The 27,598-nt window shown below is 36.7% G+C and overlaps 2 protein-coding genes across 4 annotated transcripts; one reads left to right on the forward strand and one right to left on the reverse strand.

Annotated features, from left to right (window-relative positions):
* Positions 1–930: 930 nt before the first annotated feature.
* MS3_00010760 (uncharacterized protein) lies at positions 931–22,985 on the forward strand (the record flags this gene model as incomplete). Of its 2 annotated transcripts, XM_051219157.1 has the most annotated exons (12): positions 931–1,173; positions 1,212–1,391; positions 2,228–2,412; positions 3,924–3,993; positions 4,357–4,491; positions 5,381–5,506; positions 8,759–8,822; positions 13,361–13,503; positions 17,551–17,684; positions 19,169–19,268; positions 19,990–20,112; positions 22,715–22,985. In XM_051219157.1, the coding sequence occupies 12 exons, from the start codon at positions 931–933 to the stop codon at positions 22,832–22,834; spliced, it is 1,623 nt and encodes a 540-aa protein (XP_051067553.1). In that variant the 3' UTR covers positions 22,835–22,985. The 2 variants fall into 2 exon arrangements, with proteins under 2 accessions (XP_051067553.1, XP_051067554.1); XM_051219156.1 differs by lacking the exon at positions 17,551–17,684.
* Positions 22,953–27,565, reverse strand: GTF2A2_1 (Gtf2a2p; the record flags this gene model as incomplete). 2 transcript variants are annotated; one of them, XM_051214389.1, is made up of 5 exons in its annotated part: positions 25,486–27,565; positions 25,387–25,437; positions 25,167–25,304; positions 24,951–25,121; positions 23,046–23,201 (listed from the first exon to the last, which is right to left on the reverse strand). In XM_051214389.1, the coding sequence occupies exons 1-5, from the start codon at positions 25,501–25,503 to the stop codon at positions 23,046–23,048; spliced, it is 534 nt and encodes a 177-aa protein (XP_051067556.1). In that variant the 5' UTR covers positions 25,504–27,565. The 2 variants fall into 2 exon arrangements, with proteins under 2 accessions (XP_051067555.1, XP_051067556.1); XM_051214390.1 differs by lacking the exon at positions 25,387–25,437 and having other exon boundaries at positions 22,953–23,201; positions 27,120–27,565.
* Positions 27,566–27,598: the final 33 nt, after the last annotated feature.

A 27,598-nucleotide genomic window follows, 5' to 3' on the forward strand; every position in this document is an offset into this window, starting at 1 on the left:
GTACATAATAGCACTAATAATGTCTACCGGAAAACTGTTACCTAGACCGTGGTATACACCAATGTCAAACGATGAATTCCCATCAGATACTAATGTGGTGTATTCTACTTAAGGCGGGAGATATATGAAGTATGTGGCACCAACCAGAAGTGAAATGCCTGTTAACACGTGGTTGAATTGATAAAAACAGGAAGGAAAACAGGTAAGGAAGATATGCAAATTATGTATGGCTTCTATATTTCGTCAGGATACTGTAATTCTGCATGAAAAACAAATTGGTTTCCCTCACCTGAGTTCCTGTTCATTACATAACAAGTTACTGCAGGCAGTAATTGAAATTTGATTTGTTGTACAGTATATAAGAGCACTTAAATGTAACAATTGCAGCCCCACTAAATAGCCAGTAAATTACAGCGACACATGACTTGTAAAGATGACCAGTTCAGCAACTATCTACCATTGCAGTAAACAGTTTTACTTTTCAACGACAAACATATCAAGACCATAGGGCTGGTAACAGCCGTTACTGAGTGGCACCGAGTTGTTGAGATGCTTTTCCTGCTAAACAGATATGCAGCATGGTAGTTTTACGCTCATTATTCATCATATATATCATTCCTGATAATAACTTCCATTTCATTTCCTTTTATTTCTCAACAATATGACATTGCTCCCAGTGGTTACTCAAAAATACTTAGAAAAATCCGTCGTATCAAATATATGGGCTTAAGAAGTCATATTTGTATACCGAGCCCAGAGAAGAGAGCTAAAATACTTGAAACAAATGCTGGGAGCTGCTATTTCTATTGGGGAGAATTTATTCTTCAGCTTGTGCGGTATTGGTTGAGATTATGAGACATGGAAGTGCCTTGTTATTCTTCCTAATAAATCACAACTAATACTGGACTCTCATCTGAAAAGAGTTTTTTAATGTTTGCAATTATCTTGACTTTCATTATTTTAAGGAATTATTTAGTTGTGCGTTGCTCATCATATTGTTTTAGCTCATCAATTTTGTTAAAACGTTCACTCTTCTCGGTCGAATTTGTGTTAGCGGGCTACTTAGTTCTCAGCCTAATCCTTTTGACGATGGCTCGGGCTGATATTGGCATGATTGGTCTGGCAGTAATGGGTCAGAATCTGGTCCTTAACATGAACGACCATGGATTTACGGTAAATATAGATTCCTCTACCCACAGTTTACCCCTTAGATCTCAGTCTATAATCGAACTGTTTCCAAAGTTAAAGAATTTATTGAAAATGAAGCTAAGGGAACAAATATCATTGGAACAATGTCATTAGAAGAGTTTGTGCAAAGTTTAAAGCGTCCGAGGAAAGCCATGCTTCTGGTTAAAGCTGGTCAAGCAGTTGATGACTTTATTTCGAAACTAGTAAGTTCATATTTGTCCAAGGTCTAGCACAAGCTTCCTGTTTTTATTCCATTTTGCATGGCCTTATGTACCTAGTCTGGTCAATATATTCTTTTCGATCTGTGTTCTACTGTCACGAGTGTTGTGCGGCATCTAGTCGTTCGTTATCATTGTAACTGACTTTTGGAGATGTTGGATTGTGCACGTTTTACACTAAATATAAAGATTGACTTCTGTTTCCTCCTGCTTAAAGTGAACCATTGGTTTTTCTGCTTCTCAAGTGACTGGTTCTAGTCAGTTCCTAGATGTTGGAAGACAGGTTACAGTCTATATTCGAGACAGCCATACTACATATTGTTTCTAGTCATTAATATGATATTATCTTCTTACTTTTAAGTGTCCTTGGGCGTTTTCTCCTAGTTTTAAATTACTGGAGCTATTATCTTAGTCCCTTGGTTTTTACTTTGATTATCTTTTCTGATTCCAAACATGACAACCTAAACCGATATAAGCTTGTTCGAAGTCCCAATTTTCTACTTATTGGACTGGCAGCTTCACTCTGTTCGTACAAAACAAAGTTCGTGTTAGTGCTTGTAGTGGGGATTTACCTCCGTTGAATATATACTAGTATTTAACGATGTGGGACGAAACAAACTAAGATAAAACCCATATTTTAAATCAGTATGTGTATATTCATAGTAAGAGCTAGTCGATTAATAATGAGAAAGATTTCCTGATGTCCAGCGTTTTTTATGAGACATTTGGCGTGATAAAATTTTTCTTAGCAATTCAAAGTACCATTTTACATCCGAAAATTTTGCGATGTATTTTATTGTGTATTTGTTGTTCTGTCTTAGGTACCTTTACTTGAGAAAGGTGACATCATAATCGATGGAGGGAATTCTGAGTATATGGATACTGACAGACGTTGTTCTGAGTTAGCTAAGCAGGGGATCCTTTATGTCGGCACGGGTGTAAGTGGTGGAGAAGAGGGTGCTAGACATGGACCAAGTCTTATGCCTGGCGGTAACCCTGAAGCTTGGTAAGTTGCTTCCATGTCATTATCAATCGGTGTCTTTCTGTTCCCTATTATTAGTCTTTCAGTTCGTACAACTTGCTGGCTACTGATAAATCTTGTAGTTACTGTGGATCTGAGAACGCTTAGGCAATCGTATTAGTGCCTGAATACCGTTATGATTCCCCAACCGCCTAAACTTGTTTTCTAAATTCCTAGAAATATATTCACTTGGTTTATATATCTACATATATCAGGCAAATAAGGATGTGATCCGCCCGCATATGCACCATTCGCTGTCCAGTGGTTAAATTACTTGGCTTGCAACCAATTATCACCTAGTTTGGTTTGGGCATACAAGTAATAGTACTTGAAAAAGTACCTAATTGGTAAAATTGACACAGATTCTACGGACGTTTTGTAACTAATCTTATTATCAAGAGGAATCTAATTTTGCGCGACCTAATAAATAATTGATCTATTATGATATATTACAGATATTTGAGCCTATTTGTTTGGGGATCGACATCACTAAGTAAGCTACTTTTTTGCATCATCAGGTGGCAAAATAATTTCTCGGAAACTTGCAGACCCCGGAATAATCCAATGAGGATCCCTATGAAATATTTCGTATTGAGATAAGTATGTGTTATTGACTGTCATGGAGTTTAAGTGAGACCTTTTTGAAATGCCAAAACGAATCAATAAATTGCTAAGAAGTTGGTTACATGCAAGGATACAATGTGATTGAGTGATTACTTACGAGATCGGCCTGTTGACTCGAACCCAAACTGAGATAACAGATAAGGCCTCTAGCTAGAATAGTAGGTTTTTTATCTGATAAATTAAAATGCTTATGTAAAAAGTATTGACAAAAATAAATGTGGTTAGATGCTGTAAAGGTTTGGACAATATTAATTTTCTAGGTCGCTCACTCCAATGAATCGAAGCCTAGTGGATGCAGCAGTCTATGCTAGTTATACCAAAGACATTATTATATATCTTTGTGTTTAAGGCTTAGTTGAGGCTTTCTATGGTTAGGCTTCGTTGTCGTCCGGACATGGATACTTTCAAAGCACTAATTGTTTCTTTAAGAAAAATTTAAACGGCTTAAAAATCATGATTGAAAAATTTAAAATTGTAATTTTTTTACACACACGAGGTCAACTCATTTTACTTCGCGACAGTCAAGAGATGGTCAAGCGAATTATCTATCAATGGAATAAGATCCACTTCTATACAGACTACTTTTTGCGAACTTGTTCCACTTAACATTCGAGAAGTGTAGTTTCATATTACTCTCACTATACGACACGTAGTCGAAGGTTGCACAAACTAAATCCACTGAACAGCATTAAAGAATATTAGTACTAGTTATAAGGGCTTTCTGCTTTAATATTGGCTTATACAGAAATATATTCGATTTTTCCCATAAGAAAATTTTTTACTATGTTTCGGTGTTGCAAGTATCATGTCGTTTCTGTCTCTTTTGTACGTTTTCGTCATGGTGTTTTTACCTGTGCATCATAATTTTTCAGGCCTCACATCAAACCAATATTTCAGGCAATCGCAGCTAAAGCCAAGTCTGGCGAACCTTGCTGTGACTGGGTAGGTTCGTTTAAATGTAGTATTCTGCGCTTTATAATAGTGTGTTTATAATTAGACTATAGACTAAATTTGATGATTCGTTTTTCTTTCCATTGTCATTTGTTTTGTATTCTGTTCTATTGAATGTCGTCTAAAAACAAGTAATATTTTGTTAGTTTCGTTTAATAGTAATGATAATAATAGAAATGGAATTATGTGACCAAGTAGTTTATTCACCAGTCTATTATCCTAGACTCTTGAAATTGATTTCTACTTTACTTTTTGGATGTAGATTACCGTATATTATTTTCTATTTCTACTTAATACCCTGAGATCAGACGTTAGTCTACCTTTATGGTGAGTTTCGTTCATCTTATTTTTTAGACAGGACCTGCTGGTTCTGGACATTATGTAAAAATGGTCCATAATGGGATTGAATATGCTGACATGCAGTTGATAGCAGAAGCATACCATTTGTTACGGTATTTGGGCCATTTTCAAAATGATGGAATAGCACAAGTAAGTGTCTTATTGTTTCTTGTTCTAAGTACTTAAGTATATTGTCTTTCGTTTGGGTTATTAATTATTAAATACCCCTTCCAACTTTCACACTTCTTATCCTTATCTTTTCCTCGCCTTACTATTAGTATTAATTCTTGTATATTGTACACGGATCCTCATTATTCCAAATCACCATGTTTCATGTAAGCTTGGGGATAAGAATTTATGATGAATAGTAAAATGCTGAAATAAGGTTACTATTAGTTGTGAAAAGTAAAGATGTATGCATCTGGAACACTACGACCGAATCCTGGCATTATCAGAGTTCCCAACTGTAGATTGAGTTTATCTATCCAGGAGGTCTACACTTCCTAACATATCTCAGTTTAATAGTTGAATCGTCTGGAATCTTCGTCTTTCCTTTTTCATTTTTATTCCAACATCTTTGCTCACTAGAGTAGATGATCTTTGGTCGCGTGTAAAATATGTTCCAACAATCTTAGTCGATAAACTTTAACAGTTTCATCAACCAATTTATCATTACCTTTTAATTTACACCGCAGCAGGAGTGATTGATGAAAATGCTAGCAGTGATGGGAAGTGCGTGTTTGATCATTACCTAATGAATTGTAACAGTACTTTTATATGTTCCTGTCATGACTCCAAGTAATTGGTTGTCAATAGATGTAGGAAACTGATCCCTATATCTACTGATACTATTATTAAGTATAAATTATAACCTTTACCAGATTACCCCTGTGCTAACCACAAATCAAGTCTTTTACTTAGCAAACCAAACATAGATGGCATTACACTCGATACAGGCGAGACGAAAGACAGCATATCAATATTTATTAGCCTTCAAACACTTGATTACATTCTTCGTATTTTCAAATTTTTGCTAAAGGTTTTCAAAGAATGGAACGAAGGTCCTCTGGAATCCTACCTCATTGAAATAACTAGTCATATATTTAATTACCGGAATCCTGACGGTTCATACCTTATTGATCAGATACTGGATGCTGCGGGACAAGTATGTGACTGATGACATTCTTTCCTTTCGTTACAAGAGACCTTTCTGGGTTTTTTTTGTACTTAAGTTTTTTGATACTTTTGGGTGATAATTTTATTGTTATACCACTTCTCTATGCATCATCAAATTGAACCATAATTCATCTGTTTCGGTCTGAGCAACCGATTAGTATCACTTATTTTCATGTCAAAATGTACGTCCCACCCTTATACATGAATCTACAGTCATTTAGTCGTAGTCAACGTACACCCTACCGCAATTGTATGTCATCCAAAGTCGGCATACTAGAGTAAAACAGTGCTGAGATAAAATCTACACGATGAACAGCAAAGGAGTCGAAATGACTGTAGTAGTTATGATAGTGAAAAAGTCTAAACATTCAACGTATAGTTCAAGAAGACGGAATGAAAAGGTATATATGTAGGAATACTGGAAATTAACATCTAACTGAATATAAAGAGAGAATACATCTGCACTTACATGTAGAATTGTATTCTCTGGTATTCGATTTTAATAATATTGGATACTATTAGAAGTTGTACATCCAACTCATCATCAACTGAGAAATAAATGTCAATTTTAGGCAAGTAGACCTTCACTCTTTTACATGAAGTTACTATTAAGATCCTCCATATCCGTAACCTAATATAAACCCACTAGGATTTTAACTCAATTCTAATAATATTCATTGGGAAACTTATTAAATTTTTCCGTTCTTTCTGTTTATCTCCATCTGATGTGATAATTTGATGGCTCTTTGGAATAGACATGAAACTCGAAAATTTTTTGCACTTAATATTAATGTGCCAAATGGCATAGTATTTCTCAATGCCATTAGACCATGAATTTTACTCACATATGTAGATGATATATTTATCATCATTGAAAAGACATTTATAAGGACGTTTTCTAAATTGATAAGTTTATTCTGAGTTCATACCAAATTTACGTACGAGAAAGAAAACGAACACAATGAGCTGCCATTTGATTGTTTAATCGAAATAAACTTAAGTGGGACTCTAAATTTGACTATCTACTGTAAACTGATATATCCAAATCAGTGTATTAACTTTGATCTTCCACATACATTTGGTTCAAAAATTTCTCTGGTTCCAGATTTATCCCAAAGAACCATCAAGGTTATCACATCAGATGAAGATAAACAAAAAAGTAACAGAAAATTCCAATAGACTTCTTGCAGTTTAACAATTTTCTTATGGATATTGTTAAAATTGTTCGGAATCCTTACTCACTTTGCAACTTCATAACGTAACACATCCTACGACCAAATCTCCCTGATTTCATGGTCTAGTGAAAGTCATTTAAACAGGATAATGAGATCCTAATCCTGTTGAGTAGTGAATAACCTATAAAGCCAATATCATATGACCAATTATTTCAAAATGAAAACAAGATTGTTTACTTTCTTTCATAAATGTAATTTATTATTGCAGATTGACTTTAGGACTATGTTCACACTAAATAACCTTTACAACATTAGTGAATTTCATCTATAAAAGATATTTCACATACACTACATACTACGCCCCCAAATGCCCTGGTATGGCCGAGAGTGGGGTGGGCACGCCCTCCCTCTCGAAATGTTCTCACACGGCCACTCGTATACAGCCTCTACCAGGGAAGTCCTACTCACTGCCTTCTCGTGGCGGGGTGTTGTTTACGAAATTGAGAGGACGAAAAGCGAATGTCCGGCGCTTTAACCGGATTCCAAACCAATGGTGCACATGGGCTCCAGTATCCTGCGGGAACAAATGGTGTATGAACCAATTGTTGGTCACCGGCTACCATGGGACTGCATCTCCTCACGATGCTCCACTGCCTTGTGGATCAGACCTCTAGGTCAGAGGCTCGGGGTGTGGCCCTCTAAGAAAACCACCTGCTTCGGTTTGGGGACCCGGGAAGTATCACACTCCTCACACAAATCGGATGATTTATGTGGCTCATATCTATTCGGTGCCTCCTTGTACCAATGCTTATGTGTTTGAATAAATAATAAATAAATAATGTGCTTTGCACCTTCAAAATGCAAAGTACTTCAAGACTGGATGGATTCTAATCCTGTACTCACCCTGAATGGTGAGCAGATAGAAGTAGTCGAGAAGTTCGTGTATCTAGGTAGCTGCATAAGTGCTGGTGGGGGTGTGAGTGATGAGATCAATGCACGAATAGTGAAAGCCAAAGCGGCTTATGTCAATCTGGGCCACCTTTTGCGCCTTCGTGATGTTAGTCTGGCTGTAAAAGGTTGGGTCTACAACGCGTCGGTGAAAGCAGTTTTGCTCTATGTTTGTGAAACCTGGCCTCTCCGAGTTGAGGACGTTAAACGATTCTCTGTGTTTGACCATCGTTGTCTCCGAAGGATTGCTGACATCCAGTGTCAACACCATGTTAGTAATGCAGAGGTTCGGCATCGTGTGTTCGGACACCGAGATGATAATCCAATTGGTGTCACCATCTTGAAACACCGACTTCGGTGGCTTGGATATGTTCTACGAATGTCGTCCCAGAGAATTCTACGTCGTGCATTATTTGCCGACTCTGGGACTGGTTGGAAAAAGCGGAGAGGTTTTCAGTGTATGACATAGTGTTGTGGCATGAAAGAAAGCTGCAAAGGGCTGGCTTGTGTTGGTCCTTCACGACTCTCTGGCTGGGGTCCTAGAGATGGTGCAACACATTGGCTAGAAACGTTATCAGATATGGCTCAGAATAGAAGTCTATGGCGATCCTGTTGTAACCTTATTTTACTTTCTTCATAAAACGTGGTTGTTTCTTCCTTAATTGAGAGATTTATTCCGATTGTACCTTTCCGTTTCCCCCACTATTACTATTATTATTTTTATTACTATTACACTACCTTACACTAATCTGTTCGTTATTGTTCTTTTTTATGCTCCTTACCTTCTTTTTTTCTCTCCTCGAATTCTCATTGTTTTGTGTGGCGCATATATATTTGGTGCCCTCTTGTACCAATATTTATATGTTCAAATAAAATCAAAACATATTACTACTGATATGAATACTAAAGTCACGGTGGTGTGTATTTCTTCAGTCACAATGACATTGTACTAGCAAGTGAAGTTAGATTTTTGAACTTCTACCATATATTATCTTAGAATACCGAGTCCTTCCTAAATAACGAGAAATATTCAACCTGGTTCAAGCGTATATTGGTTCAGGTAAACTGTAAGCTTTGGAAGCTATAAAAGTTTCGTTTCCTTTATTTTTCATCTTCAGAAGGGTACTGGTAAATGGACTGCAATTTGTGGACTTGATCATGGTGTTCCTGTGACGCTGATCGGTAAGTTATTTAATTTGTATACTGACTCCTAATTCAATCCATATTATTTATTTAGTTGGGTTTATTTTTCACGAGTAAACTGTGTTTCTTTATAGTAATACATTTGTTGCACTGATTTGGATTGTGTCTAATCACGTATATGTCATATATATTTTTTCATAGCTATGAAATATTAGATTCTCTTTGAGACCATATATTATGATAAAGATTTTAGTCGTATGAGTTTTTATACGAGGTATGTTTTAGCATTATTACGAAACACGTTTTGTTTATTGGACTCACGAATATAGTCCTGATCATGCACAGTAATCGACTGATACTAGCCTATGTGATTGTAATGTTGATGTAAGCCATGAAAGCATGCTGGTATTGAAAAACAACACAAATATCAGGTAACCAGTGGTACTTCTTTCTCGTAAAGTGCATATTTATATTACTGAAGTTCCAATGACATAGCAAATTTGATGAAAATTTCATTTAATAAAACATAAGTGACTGTTTCATACATATAGTTCCCTTTATCATTTTGAAAAAAGCAAGAACAAAGATTCTAGCAGAATAGCATGTATTCATTTTTATTTCGTAGGTCCTCGTCAGCTGCTTACAACATGAAAGGGTTTGGTTGGAAGTTATATTGAAGACATATTCGTATAGTATAGCAAGGGTGACTGTGTTGTGCAAGTCAGATCACTAGCGCACCAATACGATTAGTGGTAATTCTTCATTTGTTTGCGTCATGTAAAATATCCATCAGAATTGTTCAAGAGCACATCAACATCAAATGCTAAATACTCTAACTACTAAAATATGAACCATTCATTTGCGGTTCTGAATTCATCTCTGTACTATTATTGTTACACCCGAAGCAGATATGTTTAGTTTAGAAACTAGTATGTGAACTAGATTGTGTTTACAAACTTGATAAATGTCTACTGGCCTAATAATTATTTAATGACCAATGAATGCTTGTTTTTCTCAGGATAATTTATCCCACTGCACTATACAGACTATGTAGTTTTAGGGATTTCAAACCAATTATGATGTTTTTACTACTCAATTACATATATCAACATAATATAGGTCTGTGTGAGATAGACATGGGATGGTAACCATTTTGAAACCACTCCACAAGCACAGTGTTAAGGATGTATTCCAGTTTGTGGATAAGATTAAAAACAAACACTGAAGGACAAACGATAATGTCCTTAGACGTAACATCTTTGCTTGTAAATGTCCCTTTCAGGGAGACTGTCGAATATACCTGTGAACAACTTATGGGACAAGTAGTAAAGACTACAATCCCTGTGGACATCGTTAAGGAATTATTACTAAAATGCTCTATGACTGTACGCTTAAAGTACACTGGTGAAATATTTAGACAAATGGATGGTATCGCGATAGGTTCACCACTAGATCCTATATAGGATGACATTTTTCTCACTAGGCTGGAAAATGGTCCATTGGCACAGCATATTAACAATTTAAGCAAAGGTATAGTTAAGACTATTTACAACTCGATTTTCGCCCACTTAGTACAAACGGGCCATATGGCCAACATGAAGCAATCATGTTCAGCAATATATCGTGTTAACAGCAATCTGCCTAAATCCGTCAGACTTAGAATTCTTCAGATGGCTTAAGCAATAGCTTTTCGGATGAAAAAACCGGAGCTCTGTGTTCAGAACAAAACATATTCAACCGTTTCTTCTTTAACTTGGCCAACTTCTGACGTAATTGGTTGATGGTAATTTGATAATATGGTGACGCAACACGATCAATGTCGATACAGCCTTCCTCTTTGCATTTTTATAGCTTAACTTAATCAAACCTTATCATGATCATTATTATTATTGATATCACCACTATTGTTGTCATTATTAGTACAATGCTTGAAAACCCTTGGAGGAAATTATTCATCACCCACCTCTATTTACTAATTCGTAAGCAAAACCCGACGACCTTCTGGATTTTTAATTCGGATACATAATTGTAGAACTTGAAGAGAATTTATTGAAAAGACTTCTTTAACAGTCGAATTCAGGATTCGATCTAAGCTAGACCGCCATTGAAAACCTGGAGGCACTGGTTGGCCGTTTAGTCCTACTATGGGACTCCTCAGCAGTGCGCATCCATGGTGCTTCAGCTGGGACTTGAACTCAGGCCCTCCGATCTTGCGCGCGAAAGCTCAAAATCTAGACCACTAGGCCGGCATTCATCGATGTTAATGTCTAACTTCAACAGATCCAGGGTCTTGCACAACCCTTCATCCATTGTCCGAAGTGGATGACTGTTTCGCGTGAGGGATCGTGGATACGCACTGCTGAGGAGTCCCATACCAGAACGAAACGGCCGTCCAATGCTTCTAGGTTTCCATTGGTGGTTTTAGATTGACTCGTGATATCAACTATTAAAATAATGCAATCTCCACAAATCCCCATACTATACTTTGTTCATTTATCTGTTTTCGAATATGATGAGGATTTCTCATGTGATAATATTTAATTAAGGCGTTCTCTGTCCAGTAAAGATAGTAATTAAATTTTTTTGAAAATTATAAAGTACATTAAAAACCTAAATAATTTTTTTCGAAATAGACTTAATTAATAGGTGATCTATTTTAATTGTCAAACGCCTTACCTATCCATAGTACTATGTTATATTTCTTACTACTCAGGGCTAAATAGTATTTACGTCCAATTGGGTGTAGAATTTATTCTATATCACCTATTTATAATTTTAGTATCTATTATACTTCATATATTCTACCATAATTAATAAACTTTAAATATCTCCTTTTTTTAAAGATAAAATTTTTTTTTTTCCTCTCAACTATCTTATGTGCTTTACCATTTATTCATATTCATAGTTTTTAGTTTTATTTAATTTACAGTAAAGTTACGATTAAACTGAACTGCATATCTTTCAAACTATAGATGCCTTTACCTATACCCTACTTTCAATATGCAATAATGACTTAACACAGAAGTAGATTAGAAAAAAGTTACAGCTGGAAGTAAATCAAAATAAAACATTCAACGGAATTATGAACTCTTTGACTGAAATTTGTTAACAACAGATACATATTTCCCAGAGTGGCGTTCACTAGATAATCGTGGTAATTAATCAGAGACTTTAAGTAATATAGTTCATAATCAGTCAAAGCACCACATATATATTCATTCTTTTTTATATCTTGAATTTTGTTATTTCTTCTTTTACATTCATTCATGTGTTCATACCTGCTACCATTAATATTACTAATAATTTGATTTCCCTTTGGTTTCTATCTTCTTTCTGCGCTGATGAAAACTGTGGCAACTTAAGCTAATGAACATTCGTCCTAGGTCCAATAAATATATTACCGAGTACCTATTCACTTTCATTACTTATTCAACCATAACTATGATAAAAAAAATATAATATCAGTTGACTTGGAGACTATAGGCTTCGACTTAAATGTTGACGATAATCATTTAATCTGTTTATTATCCATTATGACTCCTAGATTCATTGTTGTAAAGTGCCTTACTTGAAAAATCGGATGACACTCAATAATAATAATAATTCTTTTAATAAGCGTTCATTATATTTTTCATACAGATTAAAGCCACTTATAAACATTTACATAAAACTAAAATTAGTTTAGCTCACGTGTTTTGTCAAACATTTTTCATCATCATAATCTTTTTGTCATAGTTTGTATAAAAGGTTAGAGTGACAATTTATGAAGAGTAACACCGAAATATCCCTATTCTTATATTGCGTGTGTGTAACGTATTTAGTCTAGATTGACTCATACTCAAATATTACCGTCTGTTTATATGATGATCTTTTATTTTGGTAGTACATAACATACTTTATATTTGGTTAGTATTATACTACTGATATTCACTACATACACTGTTCCTCATGGAGATTGAATAAGAATCAAAACTCTCCAACATCAAATTATATTCTACGAAAACCATAGTACTATTATAAAAAGCAACTATTTTAATGCAGTCAGAAAAAGTCGATTCGACCATGAATTTGACTAAGCAGGAAAATTTTAGTTCATTCAGTCCATATTGGGCTAGTAAATTTGAATATGCAACCGCTCTTTTAGAACCATACAATTTCAGCGTACTGAGATAATTTTTCATTTCAAGGTCTATGTCTCCCCTCATAGCTAACAAACAACTAGTGGTCTGATTATGAGAAAATTTAGCGGACCATTATGGATAATTGTCTACCTATCCGTACTACTCAGAAATATTTTTATCAGTTCATATAGACTATATGTCCATCAAATATATAGATATTGTAAATTACTGTGTTAACTATTTCATGGAGCTACTACTAGTCTATTTAAGATAGCGAATTGCGTTCAAAGTAAGATTTGTGTTCCCTAGGACTGAAAACAAAAAATAGTTGTTTAGGACTTTTAAATAAAGCAATCTAGTGGATAAGATCTTTACATTTGTAATTGTATCATTTTTGATGAATCACCAACCGCTATAACTATTCAAATTTATTGATCCTGACGTTTTTTTAAAAAGCTGAGGCTGTATTTTCCCGTCAATTATCATCAATGAGAACACTTCGTTCGGAAGCATGTCGTGTGTTAAATACAACACCTGACAAACCATTTTGTTGTTCTAGCCCGGAAATTGCAAAGAAGCTTATTGATGACATTTGGAAAGTAAGTTCATTCATATTATGTATCGCTTTACTTTGAGGAAAATATTTTGTACCATGCAATAATATGGTTATTTTTCCTTCTGGAATGTTTACCTCCAAAATTACAACTGTTTTGAGTTGGCATCATGTAAAGATAATTGTTGGCTGTGGGGCATATAATAAATTTAGTGAAATCATACAGATGTAAGTACTGGTGAAGACAGATGGTTAGTAATGGCATATAACCAAGAAGTGATGACTAACTATATGATAAGCACGCTTAGCTTTCAGCATATTGGTCGCAAGTTCGAACTACGATGTAAACACCTCGGTTTGGACACTCATAATATCATTAACCTTCACATAATATAACTCAAAGTCGATTGCATAAACGTTTACTTAATAAGATGGGTTGGTTATTGCGGATTCATGAAGAGCGGTTAACCAAATAGTTAGTATCCAGATGTAGTTTAAATGCATCTTGCTTATCCAAAATAACACCGTTATTTGGGTCCTAAAAAGACAAATAACTAAGTGCGATTGATGCTTATGTGAATATTCAATGTAGAAAGTTATCAGATTACTGGATTCATCATTTAAAAGCAATGATAAACATTTCAGCTGTAGGATAATGAAAAACATTGTTTCTTATCATGTGCTTAGTCACTCGCCATGTTCCGATACTTTTTCTAGATTGCCTGTAAATCGATAAAATGCCTTAACTTTTATAACCTTCACGAAGAATAGTAATAATTATTCATGTTCGCTTATTCATTTCGGTTGGTCGTTTCCTGCTAATTACCATATCTAATAATTATCTTTGTGTTAACATACTTCTACGCTCCCGAAAAAGCCTTACAAATTTGTGTTACATATGAACGACATCCTTTTGGTAGTTCAAACATTTTTGACATGACTGAAATCTCTGCTTTCATGTATACTTATTCCTGTGATGAAAAATCAACCATCCTACAGGCACCAATTATTATATAGAATGGTCAAATGCTATGTAAATACATGCCCCCAAATACTCTGGTACGGCCGAGAGCGGGGAGAGTCCTCTCTCCTCCAAATGCTCTCATATGGCCACGCGTATATAGCCTCTGCCAGGAAAGTTCTACTCACTGCCTTCTCGTGGCGGGGTGTTGTTTACGAAATTGAGAGGACGAAAAGCGAATGTCCGGCGCTTTAACCGGATTCCAAACCAATGGTGCACATGGGCTCCAGTATCCTGCGGGAACAAATGGTGTATGAACCAATTGTTGGTCACCGGCTACCATGGGACTGCATCTCCTCACGATGCTCCACTGCCTTGTGGATCAGACCTCTAGGTCAGAGGCTCGGGGTGTGGCCCTCTAAGAAAACCACCTGCCTCGGTTCGGGGACCCGGGTATTATCACAGCCCTCACACATATCAAGTGTGATCTGTGTGGCGTATATGTATTTGGTGCCTCCTTGTACCAATATCTATGTGTTAAAATAAATAAATAAATGTAGATACATATATCACTGTCGAAATCTGATCAAAAGCTTATAATTGCTTCAATCCGTTTTATGAATATACCCATCAGCTTAACCCGCGATGTCAGCGCGTGATAAAGCAAAATAAAAAAGTAGGGCAAAGGTCCTGTAACTTCAGTTCTTTCTGCATAGTGTCTTAATGACATAAAATGATAAAAGTACTTCCATGTAAGATCCATACCCTACTTATCTAATTTTGGAAGATGGGGTTTTGAGATTTCATTTACATTGTGAAATGATTCTGATTGCCTAAATAGTAGTTCATGAGTGTTAGAAAGAAATCGTCATACATAACCCAATAAATTAGTTACAGCCGTTTAATCTTAAATTGTGACTATATACTAAGCTATTAACTAATCAGTATTTAGTGCTACCCAGTTCAATTTATTCAAAGGTAACTGTTAATCAGTGCAAATAAAATACAGCAATTAGCGAAATCAGACTTTTTTAAAAAACTTTTTTGGTGCAACCCCACTGTAGCTGCTACCTTGACGTGGTGGTCGGACTTGCATATCGTGATGACCCAGCCGACCTATATTGACTGGAACATATGTTCCTGTAGGTTCTACCATACCAGGCAGGTCGATTGGAGAACGGTAAGACTAAGAGCAGCAACTCAAGGTCTGAGGGCGAAGTCGTACTGCTGACCGTAGAGAGGTGTGACAGCAGTAAGATGTTTCCCTCGGACAACCAGCATCTGCAACGATGCTGCCTTCTCACAAGGAAAAAAGGGGTTAGAAAAGGTCGACCCTAAAAATGTCACACCTCACCTTACCTCACGGATTTCCGTCTCCGGCGGTAAGGCCCTTTGAAGAACGGAGCTAACATATTAAAAACCTCCCACAAAAAAGCCGTGCGCGACCGGCTTCAAACAGTTGTCCCTTGGACTCTGCAGTCACGCTCCCAGGTCCTTAAGGCCAACATTGATCCAACTTCCTTTTCAGGTTCCTCAAGAAATATCCTTCCACAGTGTGGGCAGCCAGGAAGTGACATCAGCCCTCACACCCGTAACAACACACGAGACCAAGTTGATCACATTCAAATCCTTCCTACATCTCCAAATAAATCTCTTATCTCCACGACTAACCCTTCTCACGTCCCTTTATCACCTCGCACCGCTATGGCAAACGATTCGAGTACGCGGGACGTTATTCCTGGTCTACTGAAACCACGCTCTAAACTACACGTAGGAGCTTTCAACATCCGAACACTGTGCCAAATAGGACAACAGGCCTCCCTAGCTGGTACTTTAGAATCTCGCGCCATCGATGTGTGCTGCGTCTCCGAAACGCACATACAGGATCCAGGTAGCGTCATTCATTTGACATCACCATGTCAAAGTAACGAACCAACTCGATTTACGCTTCGTGTATCTGGAAGCCCTGATGCTGCTTTCCGTGGCCTCTCTGGCGTAGGTATAGCATTGAGTCCTAGGGCAGAACTAGCTCTCTTAGAGTGGATCCCAGTAGACAGTCGTTTGTTCGCTATCCGACTAAACGAAACAGTAAAGACTCGGAAAAATAGGGACACTTGTCGTTGCCTCTTCGTCATCTCTGCCTACTCTCCCACTGACTGCATTTCAGACGATGTAAAGGATGAGTTTTACAGAAAGCTTCCCGACCTCCGGAAAGCTAGGTGCTCTGATGTATTAATAGTGGCTAGTGACTTTAATCCTCAAGTAGGTAAACTAAGCTGATGTACGTACGTACGAAGTTCCATGTTGTTACTAACTGAATTTTAGTGCATATCATAACTTTCTTTGTAGCCTTCACCTTCATTTTTGGATCGAGCCAATATCAATTTTTTGTCCACTTATAATAGGCTTGATGAGCTGTTGTTTTTATCGATGAGCTATTTCTTTTTGCATTTGCTTTTTATTGTGTTATTTATTTGATAACCACATGACATGAAAAAATAATCCAGTCTTTGCGATCGAACAAACAATCAATAATTTTCGCCAGGCAATTTAAAGTATGAATATATCCAATTACCATTAATTAGTATTAAATCATTAAAATACATAGAAATAGTGCACAGCTCAATTATTAAGTAAACATATGTATGCACTAAACTTTGGGAGCTAGAATTATGTTTAAGTTGCGCTTATTAAACTAGATAAAATGAATTTACAAACCAATATTTTCTTAATGTAAGTTGCTGCTTTGTTTTCATTGGTTGAATATCCATATGGTTACAACCGTTCAAGTGGAATTTCTTAAACTTTGATTCTGTGCTTTGTACAAGGGGCTTTTTTAAACTCAGGATAAATGATGCCTCTCTTTTGTTCGGTAGTTATTTGAGGGCTTCTTTCACTGTCAGGTTAAACATCAATAAGTATGGACATTTCAAAATTGTTTCTACAGTTATAGTGAAGTAGGATGGCTATAGTATTTCGTCAAGGTATATGAGAACTGTAAATTCGAAACTTCAGTTTATCGTATAACTAGAATATAGAAACATTTGTCACACATTTAAATTCCTGTAAATCAAAGATACTGCCCGTTTTTTTTCACTGGCACCTTACTTGTTATCGTTGTTTAAATTATAGGCACTGTATGCATCAAAAATAGTTTCTTATGCCCAAGGATTTATGCTGTTGCAACAGGCATATCAAGCCTTTGGTTGGAAACTGGATCTTGGTGCGATAGCTCTTATGTGGCGTGGTGGGTGCATCATACGCAGGTTGGTGTTATCAGCTTTATATATATATATATATATAATATGAAGGCATATACGCTGACCAGATGAAAGAATTCAAGGTATCTTCGTTGTGGACCCTACACATAATAATTAGATTAAATTAAGACAAATCCACTGGAAGGGATAAGATAAAGGAAAAATGAGGGTTTAATGGTCAAACAAAGTGGAACAAACTAGGGGTTAGTTAGTAAAAATAATATATTTGTAACATCCCAATGAGTAGAAAAATTAAATCTTTAAATCTACTGACCTTTCGTCACTCAGTCCAAGCCACTTCTTCAGAGAATAAAACTTGAAACTATCAAGTCAAACCTTGATAATAACACCTGCAATAGTTATTGGTTAAGTTACTTGAAAAAATCTCCCCTAGTCTACAGCTACCAATAAATTCATGCGCTATCACAAATCTTAGTCTGAACACGGCTTATGAGTCAAGTGTTATCGATGAACTACAGAACCAGTTACCTTTGACCGTTTAACTGGTGGGTAAACGATCCGGTCATTACAGAAAGTCGGTCATAGCATGAATACTTTAATAGTAAAACTTGTTTTGAATCTCTGAATGTGTATTAATTCTTTCATGGTCACATATGAGCTTTGTTGACGCAGGTCCGCATATCGTAAAACTAACTCAACAATTCTAGTTTGTTATTTCACCCTCTAAATATTAAGTAAACTCCACCGAGGTCCTGGGTCATTCAGCTTAGTTATGACTCCGCGTCACTTGATAATTACACCACCATCAGCAATTACAAGTTAGAGCATCCACTGAAGACCAATCGATAGTTAAGACTACTCTCTAAACAGTCGTTTTTCTGAGAACTGAGACAGAAAACATAATTCCCTACTTCATGTTTATTTGGTTTTAGTACTTTTCTTGTAAATATTGTTGCTCTCTGCTGCGTTAAAATGTTTGCTTCCCTTCAGTCTTATCGTTACGAAGTACCTTCATAAGAGCGCTCTTTGATTTTTCGCCTTTATTAAGAAAGGATGTTGCATAATGAGAATAGTTTTGACTTATTTCAAATTTTTTATATAAAAAATTATGTATGAAAACGGCAGGTATACTGTATTGTGTATAGTAGCGCTGATATGTACCAGCTTACATACTTCACGTATAAACTTCTGCTGCATATCGTTCAGGTCAGTAGCCATTATTTTGACATACCTGTAGCGTGTTTTATTCCGAAATATTCAAACTACCCATTTGTTTATCGACTACTTCACAATATCGAATCGTCGTCTGTCTACCTCGATCCAGTTTGACAGGATGAGTCAAGTTTAACCTGGACTATTGTAGTCAAGCACACTAATTTATGCTTGTTTATTGCGTTACATTGTATCCACAGAGATTTACTTCAATTCCTTTGATAAGGTTATACAGAAGTGTGAACCATAGCGTTCTCTGTTACATATTTTTGTTGTCTATGTATGTTATCATTATTTTCATTCTCACTTCTGTTTAGCAAATTCCTTGGAAATATAAAAGAAGCTTATGATAAAAATCCAAATCTGAGTAATTTACTTCTAGATCCATTCTTTAAAAAAGTTATTGATCAATGTGAAGTAAGTTGTGCGAATAAATAATTCTCTACTTATTGGTTGGTTAACGATTGTGATAATTTTTTATTTTAATTACAGAATATTAAGTGTTATGTAACTTTTTTGTGTCGTTGTTAATTCACTTGGTGAACTATTAAACTACTCCATCTTAAAGTAATTTTAATTAAGCTACAAATACGTGATCGAGTTACTTTTTGCAATGAATCATGATACAGTCCATTTGTGTCATCTTTAACTTATTTAACCTTTTAAACGTACCAAAAATAATAGACGAAATTGTGAATAATTACTGCTTTTTTGAAAGAGAGAGTGTAACAGTGATTCCGTTGACAAACCAAAACTCAATAAGGATTTCAAACTAAATAGTGTATTAAGATGGTACTGATCATCGTAACATTGTGATAACAACCTTGCTCTTGTTTCTCGACTTATGAGATAACGTAAGACGATATCCAGTTATTCTATCAATTAGGAAATCCAACTTACAATTTTCATAGGTTTATGCAATTCTCCTATTCATCCTTATTTTTCTGGACGCACAGATTCAGACAGGTTTATTGTTGGACCATGATCATCTCAACGAAATAAATAAGCTTTGTGCTTGAACTTGCTGCAGTTTTGTTAGTACGCAGAACAGATCAGTGATGTCTCGTGCTATTCTGATCTGCTTGATTCACACTTCTAGCAATTATTATTCATATTGTTATTGTGATTTGGTTTTTAGGATGGATGGCGTAGAGTGGTTTCTCATGGAGCTTTAAACGCGATTCCTACACCTGTATTCAGCTCTGCATTATCATTTTATGATGGAATAAAATGTCCACATTTACCTTCTAATTTAATACAAGTAAGATTCGAATCCTGTTTGACTTTTTTTATATCGTCCATCAAATATGAATTTACCCTCTGTAACAACTTACTTACGCTTATTACGCCTCATGGAGGAGCATAGGCCGTTCACCAGTATTCTCCATTCCACTCTTTCATGGACAACCCTTTCCGGTTGCTATTCATCCTTTTCGTGTCTGTTTCCAATTCCTAAGACATTATGTTACTTAACCTTTCTCTTTTCCGTTTTCCTTCAGGATTCCAAGTTAGTGTTTGCCTCGTGATGTAGTTCAATGATTTCCGCAATGTGTATCCCAACCACTTCCAATGTCTTTTCCTAATTTCCTCAGCTGGTTTGTTCTCTCTCACAGTAAGCTATTACTGATGGCATGTGACCAATATGTAGTGCAGTGTAGTCCGTTGTATGAATTCCGGATGATGTTGACGAGATATGCCATAGTGTCGGAGAAGGTTTCATAACGTTCTCCTATCCACACTGTCAAATGCTTTCTTATATTCAAGGAACTTGATGTATGGTGACGAATTCCATTCAATTGGTTGTTCAATCATGATCCGTAGTATCGAGATTTCATCTGTGCACGATCGATACTTGCGGAATCCAACCTATTGATATCGATGCTGGACGTCTACAGAATCTTTCATCCGGTTCAGCGGCACTCTGTTGAAAACTTTTGCTGGTACCGACAGTAGTGTGATCTCTTTACAGTTTTCACATTTGCTCAGATCTCCTTTCTTTGGTATGTTGATGAGATGTCCGTCTTTCCAGTCTATCTGTGGCACTTGTTCTTCCTCTCAAATGTTCCTGAATAGAACGTGGAGCATGTTTGCAGTTGTTTCTATATTGTCAGGTCGTGCTGCTTTCCCATTCTTGATTTATCTGGTGACCAGCCATGCTGGTTTATTCGATCGTTGATGGAGTGACATCTATAGGAAAGTCTGTGTGTGCTGCTTCGATGTCCGATGGGTCTAAACTATTCAAGAGTTCCTCAAAGTATTCTACCCATCTGTCTTTCTGTCCTCGAATCTGGGTGATTGTCTTGCCTTCTCTGTCCTTGACCGGTCTCTCTGGTTTACGGTATTTCCCTGTTAGTTTCTTCGTTGTGTCCTATAGCTGTCTCATATTTCCTTCTCATGCAGCTTTTTCCACTGTCGCTGCTACGTCTTCCACGTATTTCCACTTTTTGTCTCTAATGCTCTTCTCCACTTGCTTGTTTGTTTCTGTGTATTCAGCTTGTTCCTTGACTTTCTCTGTTCTCGTTTGGCTGTTGTTAATTGCTGTCTTCTTGATCTTCCTTTCTTGAATCTTGTCTAGGGTTTCGATAGAGATCCATTCCTTATGATGATGCCTCTTGCATTCCAGCACCTCCCGACACGTTGAAGTTAATGCTTTTTTGATCCATTTCCATTTGTCCTCCATAGTAACTTTTTGTTCTTTAGATGATCTTGTAAGTCTTGGAATCTGTTGTTGAGAGCTATCTTGAGCGGGTTGAGTTTGTCAGCATGTCGAAGGAAGGCTGTATTGAACCTTTGTAGTGCTGTTTGTCCAGCTGTCGAATCCTTCTTTAGCTTCAGTTTCATCTTGATCACAACTAGGTGGTGATATGTCAGCTCCTCTCTTTGTTTTCACGTCTTCCATTGTCCTGAATTTTTTACTGATTCAAATATGATCTATCTGGTTCTCAGTGGTGTGATCCGATGAGACCCATGTAACTTTGTGTGGGAATATTGTGCCGCCTATAACTAATTTGTTGAATGCACATAGGTTTACAAATCTCTACCCATCCTCGTTTCTCTCTTCCAGTCCATGTCGTCCCATTATATCTTCATATCCGGTGTTGTATATCCCCACCTCGGCGTTTTATTCTCCCATCAGGATGGTGAGATCCTTTCTTTGGCACTTCGCTTTGATTGATTGCAGCCTCTCATAGAACTGATCTTTATTGCCGTCGTTGCTATCATTGGTGGGTGCATAACATTGGATAACGTTCGTCGTAATTCCCTTTTTCTTTGTTTTGAAGGATCTTTTGATGATACTGGGTCCGTGAGATTCCCATCCTATAAGTGCATTACGTGCTTCTTTAGATAGCATCTAAGCAACTCCCTAAGTGTGTGGAGCAGTTTCCTCTTCTTGGCCAGAGTACAGCAGCATCTCTCCCGTATCTAGCCTTTTCTGTCCAGCTTGGGTCCAATGGGTTTCGCTGATTCCGAGTACTACCAAGTTGTATCTCCTCATTTCCGTTGCTATTTGACTGGTCCTCCCGATCTCCAACATTGTCTGGGCGTTCCATGTACCTAGGAAAATTGTTGCTCTGGTTGTTAGAAGGGGCACCGGCCTCGTGACTTCCGAAGAATCTCGGCTTTCATCATGAGGCGTCATAGTTCTTCCTTCAACTCCTAGGGCATATTTTAAATGGTTGAATTTGTTTAATCTGGTTAGCGTTTTTTTTAAAAGATTTTTTTTACGGGATGGGGTTACCGACCCCACACCCAACCCTCCTCCTTTACCCGGGCTTGGGGCCGGCAGTAACTTTAGAAAAGCTACAGGCGGAGTTCTTTGAAACAAGCTTCATGAATTAAATAATCCTCATTCTCACTTTTAGGCTCAACGTGACTATTTTGGAGCCCATCAGTTTGAAAAAGCTGATAATCCAGGCACATTTATTCATGTCGACTGGACAGGTCATGGCGGTTCAGCAGCTTCCACTACATATCAGGTTTAATTCTTAACAAATTTTGTGATATTTAATCATATCTATATTATTTAATTAGAAAATGAAGAAACTTCTACAGATTATCACGTTTTCAAAATTTCTTTTTATGAACGTTTGTCAGAAATAATTTCTTAGATAAAAAAATGTATTCTTAGAATGATTTGTACAAGTTATTTCTCATATCACACCTAATAAATTACACTCTAGTAGCCGTCATTCATTATTCCATCTCATCTCCAGAATCAAAAGCTTCGCGTTGTTCGTTATCCTCGCCGCCTATACCAGCACCTAACCTTGAACGATCACTGACTGAGGATACGGATATTTTTGAGGAAGTTGGTTTTGCATTCTTGCCTTCACAAGCAACTATTTTTATCTGAAAGTCGACAAAAAGTATTAATGATTAGTTATTGATACAGGTTTGTTAGCGAAACGTTGCTTTCTTGCTGGATACTAATAAAATTCTCTGCTATTAAACATACAAACACAGCACATGCTAAATGTCAATGACCCAGTCTAAGGTAACCTCTATTAGGATAAAAGAATGTCCTTTAACTGTTGGAAAGCTATTCCTCAATGTATTGATTTATTGAAGTACACAAGTCTGTTCAATGGACGGAGGACTACATAATGCACAATACAATACGTAGTCCAAAGTAATTCTCCACGTTCTTGGACCACTTGGTAATGTAAGATAGAAACTGTATTTGAGTCAATTTAATCACATAGAAAACACTGGATTTATGTTCTTAATGTATACTCATATCATCGACGAAGCACTATAAATTTAACGTGAGATTCCAAGTCATATTGTTTCACTGTCTGTTTGTACTGTCGTGGTTCTAATTTAAAAGGAGATAACAGTCCAGACAGTTGATAAGGGTGTCTTATGTAAATACTTTTACTCCTAACATAGCTGAACACATGATTTTGCAATTATTAGCAGTTAAGTAAATTAAACTGACGCAATAAATCATCTAGGCTCTGACCGAATAGCGAACTACATTAGTCAGTAATTAGGATCTTTAAACCTAACAAGAACATTCACACCGAAAGGAAAACAGGGAATAAGCGCCATATAATGAAATCACTAACGAAGACTAAATATATATTGGACGGTTTAATGATGATGTAACTTATCTACTAAGGACAGATTTATGCGCTACTCAGCTCTAAACTGCATTTTTTGAGGGCCAATGATACTAACCGGGTGCCAAACCGAAGTGAATATGAGGTGTGGGTTCGCACGTGCTAGCTACCGCCCCATCGTTTGATATGAGTAGATAAAGAATACAGGAAGGCTTTTAGACTTAAAAGAAAGTGATGTATACGTATGCACCAAAGGGGATGCATTTCTAATTGTCAGCCACCTATAGAAAACTGGTGAAACTCCCAAGACAAGCGAGGTAGTCGGCAATCTGGGCTCCTCTACGCCCTTTGGTCATAATAGGTATTACGAAGCAACACTTCAGACTGAAGGGGAAGGATAAACGTCGTAGTTATCAGTGTATTACGGTGGTCGAAAGATTATTTTTTCCACCATGTTTGCCAAATAAAACTCGTTTATGTACTGCAAGTTGTCAAAGACGGTGATCGATTCGCGGAAAATTATACGATATGTGGTAGTGGAAGTGAAATATAATTGGTCGTTGAGCATAGACAAACAGGCAACTAGCCTACTGACAATTGAATTCTACTCCGGACTCACTGAGTGCCACTGCTTGCAATTGTGACGAACAAAGCATTATCTATTGTTAATATGGTTCTCTATTCTGGGTCGTGAATCCTGGATTTGATATAACGTTAATAGTTTGATTATCATATTAACGTATTATCGTAGTATAGCTGAGAGAAAAATATTTTAAACCATCCCTTATATTATTTGAAAACAGTGTCATTTCCAGCGCATTCATTAGAAATTTAAAAAAAAACATGATGGCTAGTCGTAAGAAACCATTTAATATAGTCAATAGAGAAGCTAATCAGCTCTGGCTCGGTCGCTGGAGTTACTTAATGGTCGTAGAATATTAAACCGAAACCTTATATTGATGAGTGTCGAGTACTTTAAGAATATTGCATACGCTTACCCTCAAGAACATAATTAAGTCTTACAATCTAGGCTTACCTTATCAACTGTCATAATAGCAGAGGAATCTTTTATTTCCACATCATTCATCACTAACGTCCATACATTGTCACAGTTCCTGTAAGTGTTCAGGTGACCACGAAGCGAAAGACGGTTTTTAACACGTTTTGCCAAAGCATTACTTATACATTGGTCGAACTTCTGCATAACCTAAGAAGGTTACATTTAACCATAGTGTCATATGGACTAAGTTACCTTGTGGTCCATTCCAGGCTGTAGTAGATTATGTGCTAGCATTTCATCTAGGGCTTCACGAAGGGTAGTCCCCAGTGTAGTGCTTCTGTACATTTCATGATAAGTCATTTTTGATAGAGAATTAAGTTTTAAAACGTTCTAAAACGAAACAGTAAAAAAGGACGAGAGTAGTGCTACTGCGTTAATACGTCTGGAATTTCAAAGTTGGGACCAAACTTACTTTTCCTTCGTATAAATACAATTGACAAGACAGATTTCTGTGGTACAGTATCTAATTAGCATTGAAGGTGGAGAGATTGCGACAGGTAAATAAACGTACTTCTTGCGGTCTGCACATCGGATGACCGGCGAATTACTGAGTGTCCTTAGTAAATATTTGCAGAAAGTGTCTTGATTGTGACTCTCGAGTATAGTATTTTTGTGTGCGTTTAAAACCATCAACCTACAATTGTTGAAACATCTGCTACAAGCCATTACTGTTATTACTAATTGACTAGTAAACAGTTGTCAGTACCACCGGTCTATATCGTCAACCACATGTTTAATTAAACTATTAAAATGAGCGAATATTACTTCTCATGATAAGTGATCAAGGGCAATCAGTAAAAATCTATGAGAAGGTCGAGACGTTACAGATTTGCGAACTCGAGTTTTTTGTCACTGCTTAAATTGGAGCTAGTGCGACCTAGTCCCACAGGGAAGTAATCATTGTAACTAGTCCTTCGACCAGACTCCCTTATGACTTAATGTGGAATCACAACGAAGAAGCACTTAGCGACAGATAATGATAAGAAAACGCATATTAGCAGAGTGTAACCAAATAAATATTATGGGATAATCATCAACATCGGAGGTTTGTATTGCACTTTAACGTACGAAGCGTGGCGATTCATAGGTTAGTTTAGCATTAATTTTTGCCATACTAGACACCGTTGATATAACTAGACGGCTGAAATGAAGGATCGAAAACTCCGTTACTGATATAAGATATGACATTTATACCAATAAAGTGGTGTCACAAATTACGACTAAATTATAACTGTTAGAAGCAGGCTCCCACTTTAAGATGCACTTATCCCATAGAATCCCGATTTGTTCTTCAGACTTCTAATTACACCGTAAGCAGGATGAGTGAAAGGCTTACAGTTTGATTGACATCATGTATCAGCACGACTTCGAAATTTACTAAAGGGTGAAAGGGATTAGGTCAATAGATGGTTAGAGATTTACCAGTTCGAAAAGTAATGTAGTGAGTCATGCTACTCGAACAGATTGCCGGCAAGACTTTTTCAACCCGAAGTTATTTTTCATAGCAGTCAGCATAACGGTTATTGCGAATTTGCCACGATAACCATGTTTTGAAAATTACTTGTATATCGTAAATATAAGCACTTATTTTTCAAGAAACCAGCGTCCTATTACGTTAGTGAATGGCTCATTAGAATTTGTATTGTTATAAGACTCGTGACACAACAACCGCCTCATTCAATACACAATTACTCTGAACTACCAATAATAGATTAGCATTACCTGTGACATACTGGGTGGTGATAACATCCGATATAACCCGGCCAGCAGTTCTCAAAGCTCGGATAAAGCTATTTTAGTAGGTACTCCGGTTCTTAACTAAGTGTTAACCAGAGCAATAGAGTTTTGAGGATTATTATATTTGAACAATCCACAACAAAACGATACACATCCGAAGAATCCACCTAAATATAGTCAACCTATATATTTATTGCATAAAACTGGCCATTTGGTCAACAAGAACCGGTGCTAACCATTGAATCGAAGGGTTGGTTGGATTTGTACTTGTTCATGTCTAGACTTTTACTGAAAGGCAATTTACCGAGCAAGTATAAATAAGTAAGGTATTACATGTTTTTAAAAAAATAATAAGACCAAAAATACGCTCAATTTTAATTTTTTCGCGTTTTTGGTTATTTCTCACACTATTTTCGTAATAAACACCCAAATACTATACGGTGTTAGACAAGGTCAAAAAAACGGCTACAACCTGACTTTAGGGTCACTGTTCAGCTTTCAATATCCTCTCGACGTTCCAGTGTAAACTAGTCTTCAGTCTTCAGTAATAAGGATAGTAGGTTGATGAACCTGTATTAATCCTGACGCACTGCTTTCCAGTGAAGGTCCAGCTTCTCCTTGAAATTATTCACTGATGGGGCTGATACTACTTGTTCGGGTAAGGCGTTCCAATGATTGACTACTCGATGAGAAAAACGGGACCCCACTTTAAGTTTATTAGATCTCGGTTTATGAACCTTCTTGCTATGACCGCGGAGATTATTAGTGCTGGAGGGAGCAAAAAGATAAGACATATTAACACCCAAATCATAATTAAAGATACGAAATGCCAGTATAAGGTCACCTCGTGTCCTACGATACGACAAGGGGAAAAGATTTGGGCGTTT

The sequence above is a fragment of the Schistosoma haematobium genome, chromosome 2 (genome assembly GCF_000699445.3).
Source record: "Schistosoma haematobium chromosome 2, whole genome shotgun sequence".
NCBI classification, from domain to species: Eukaryota; Metazoa; Platyhelminthes; class Trematoda; order Strigeidida; family Schistosomatidae; genus Schistosoma; species Schistosoma haematobium.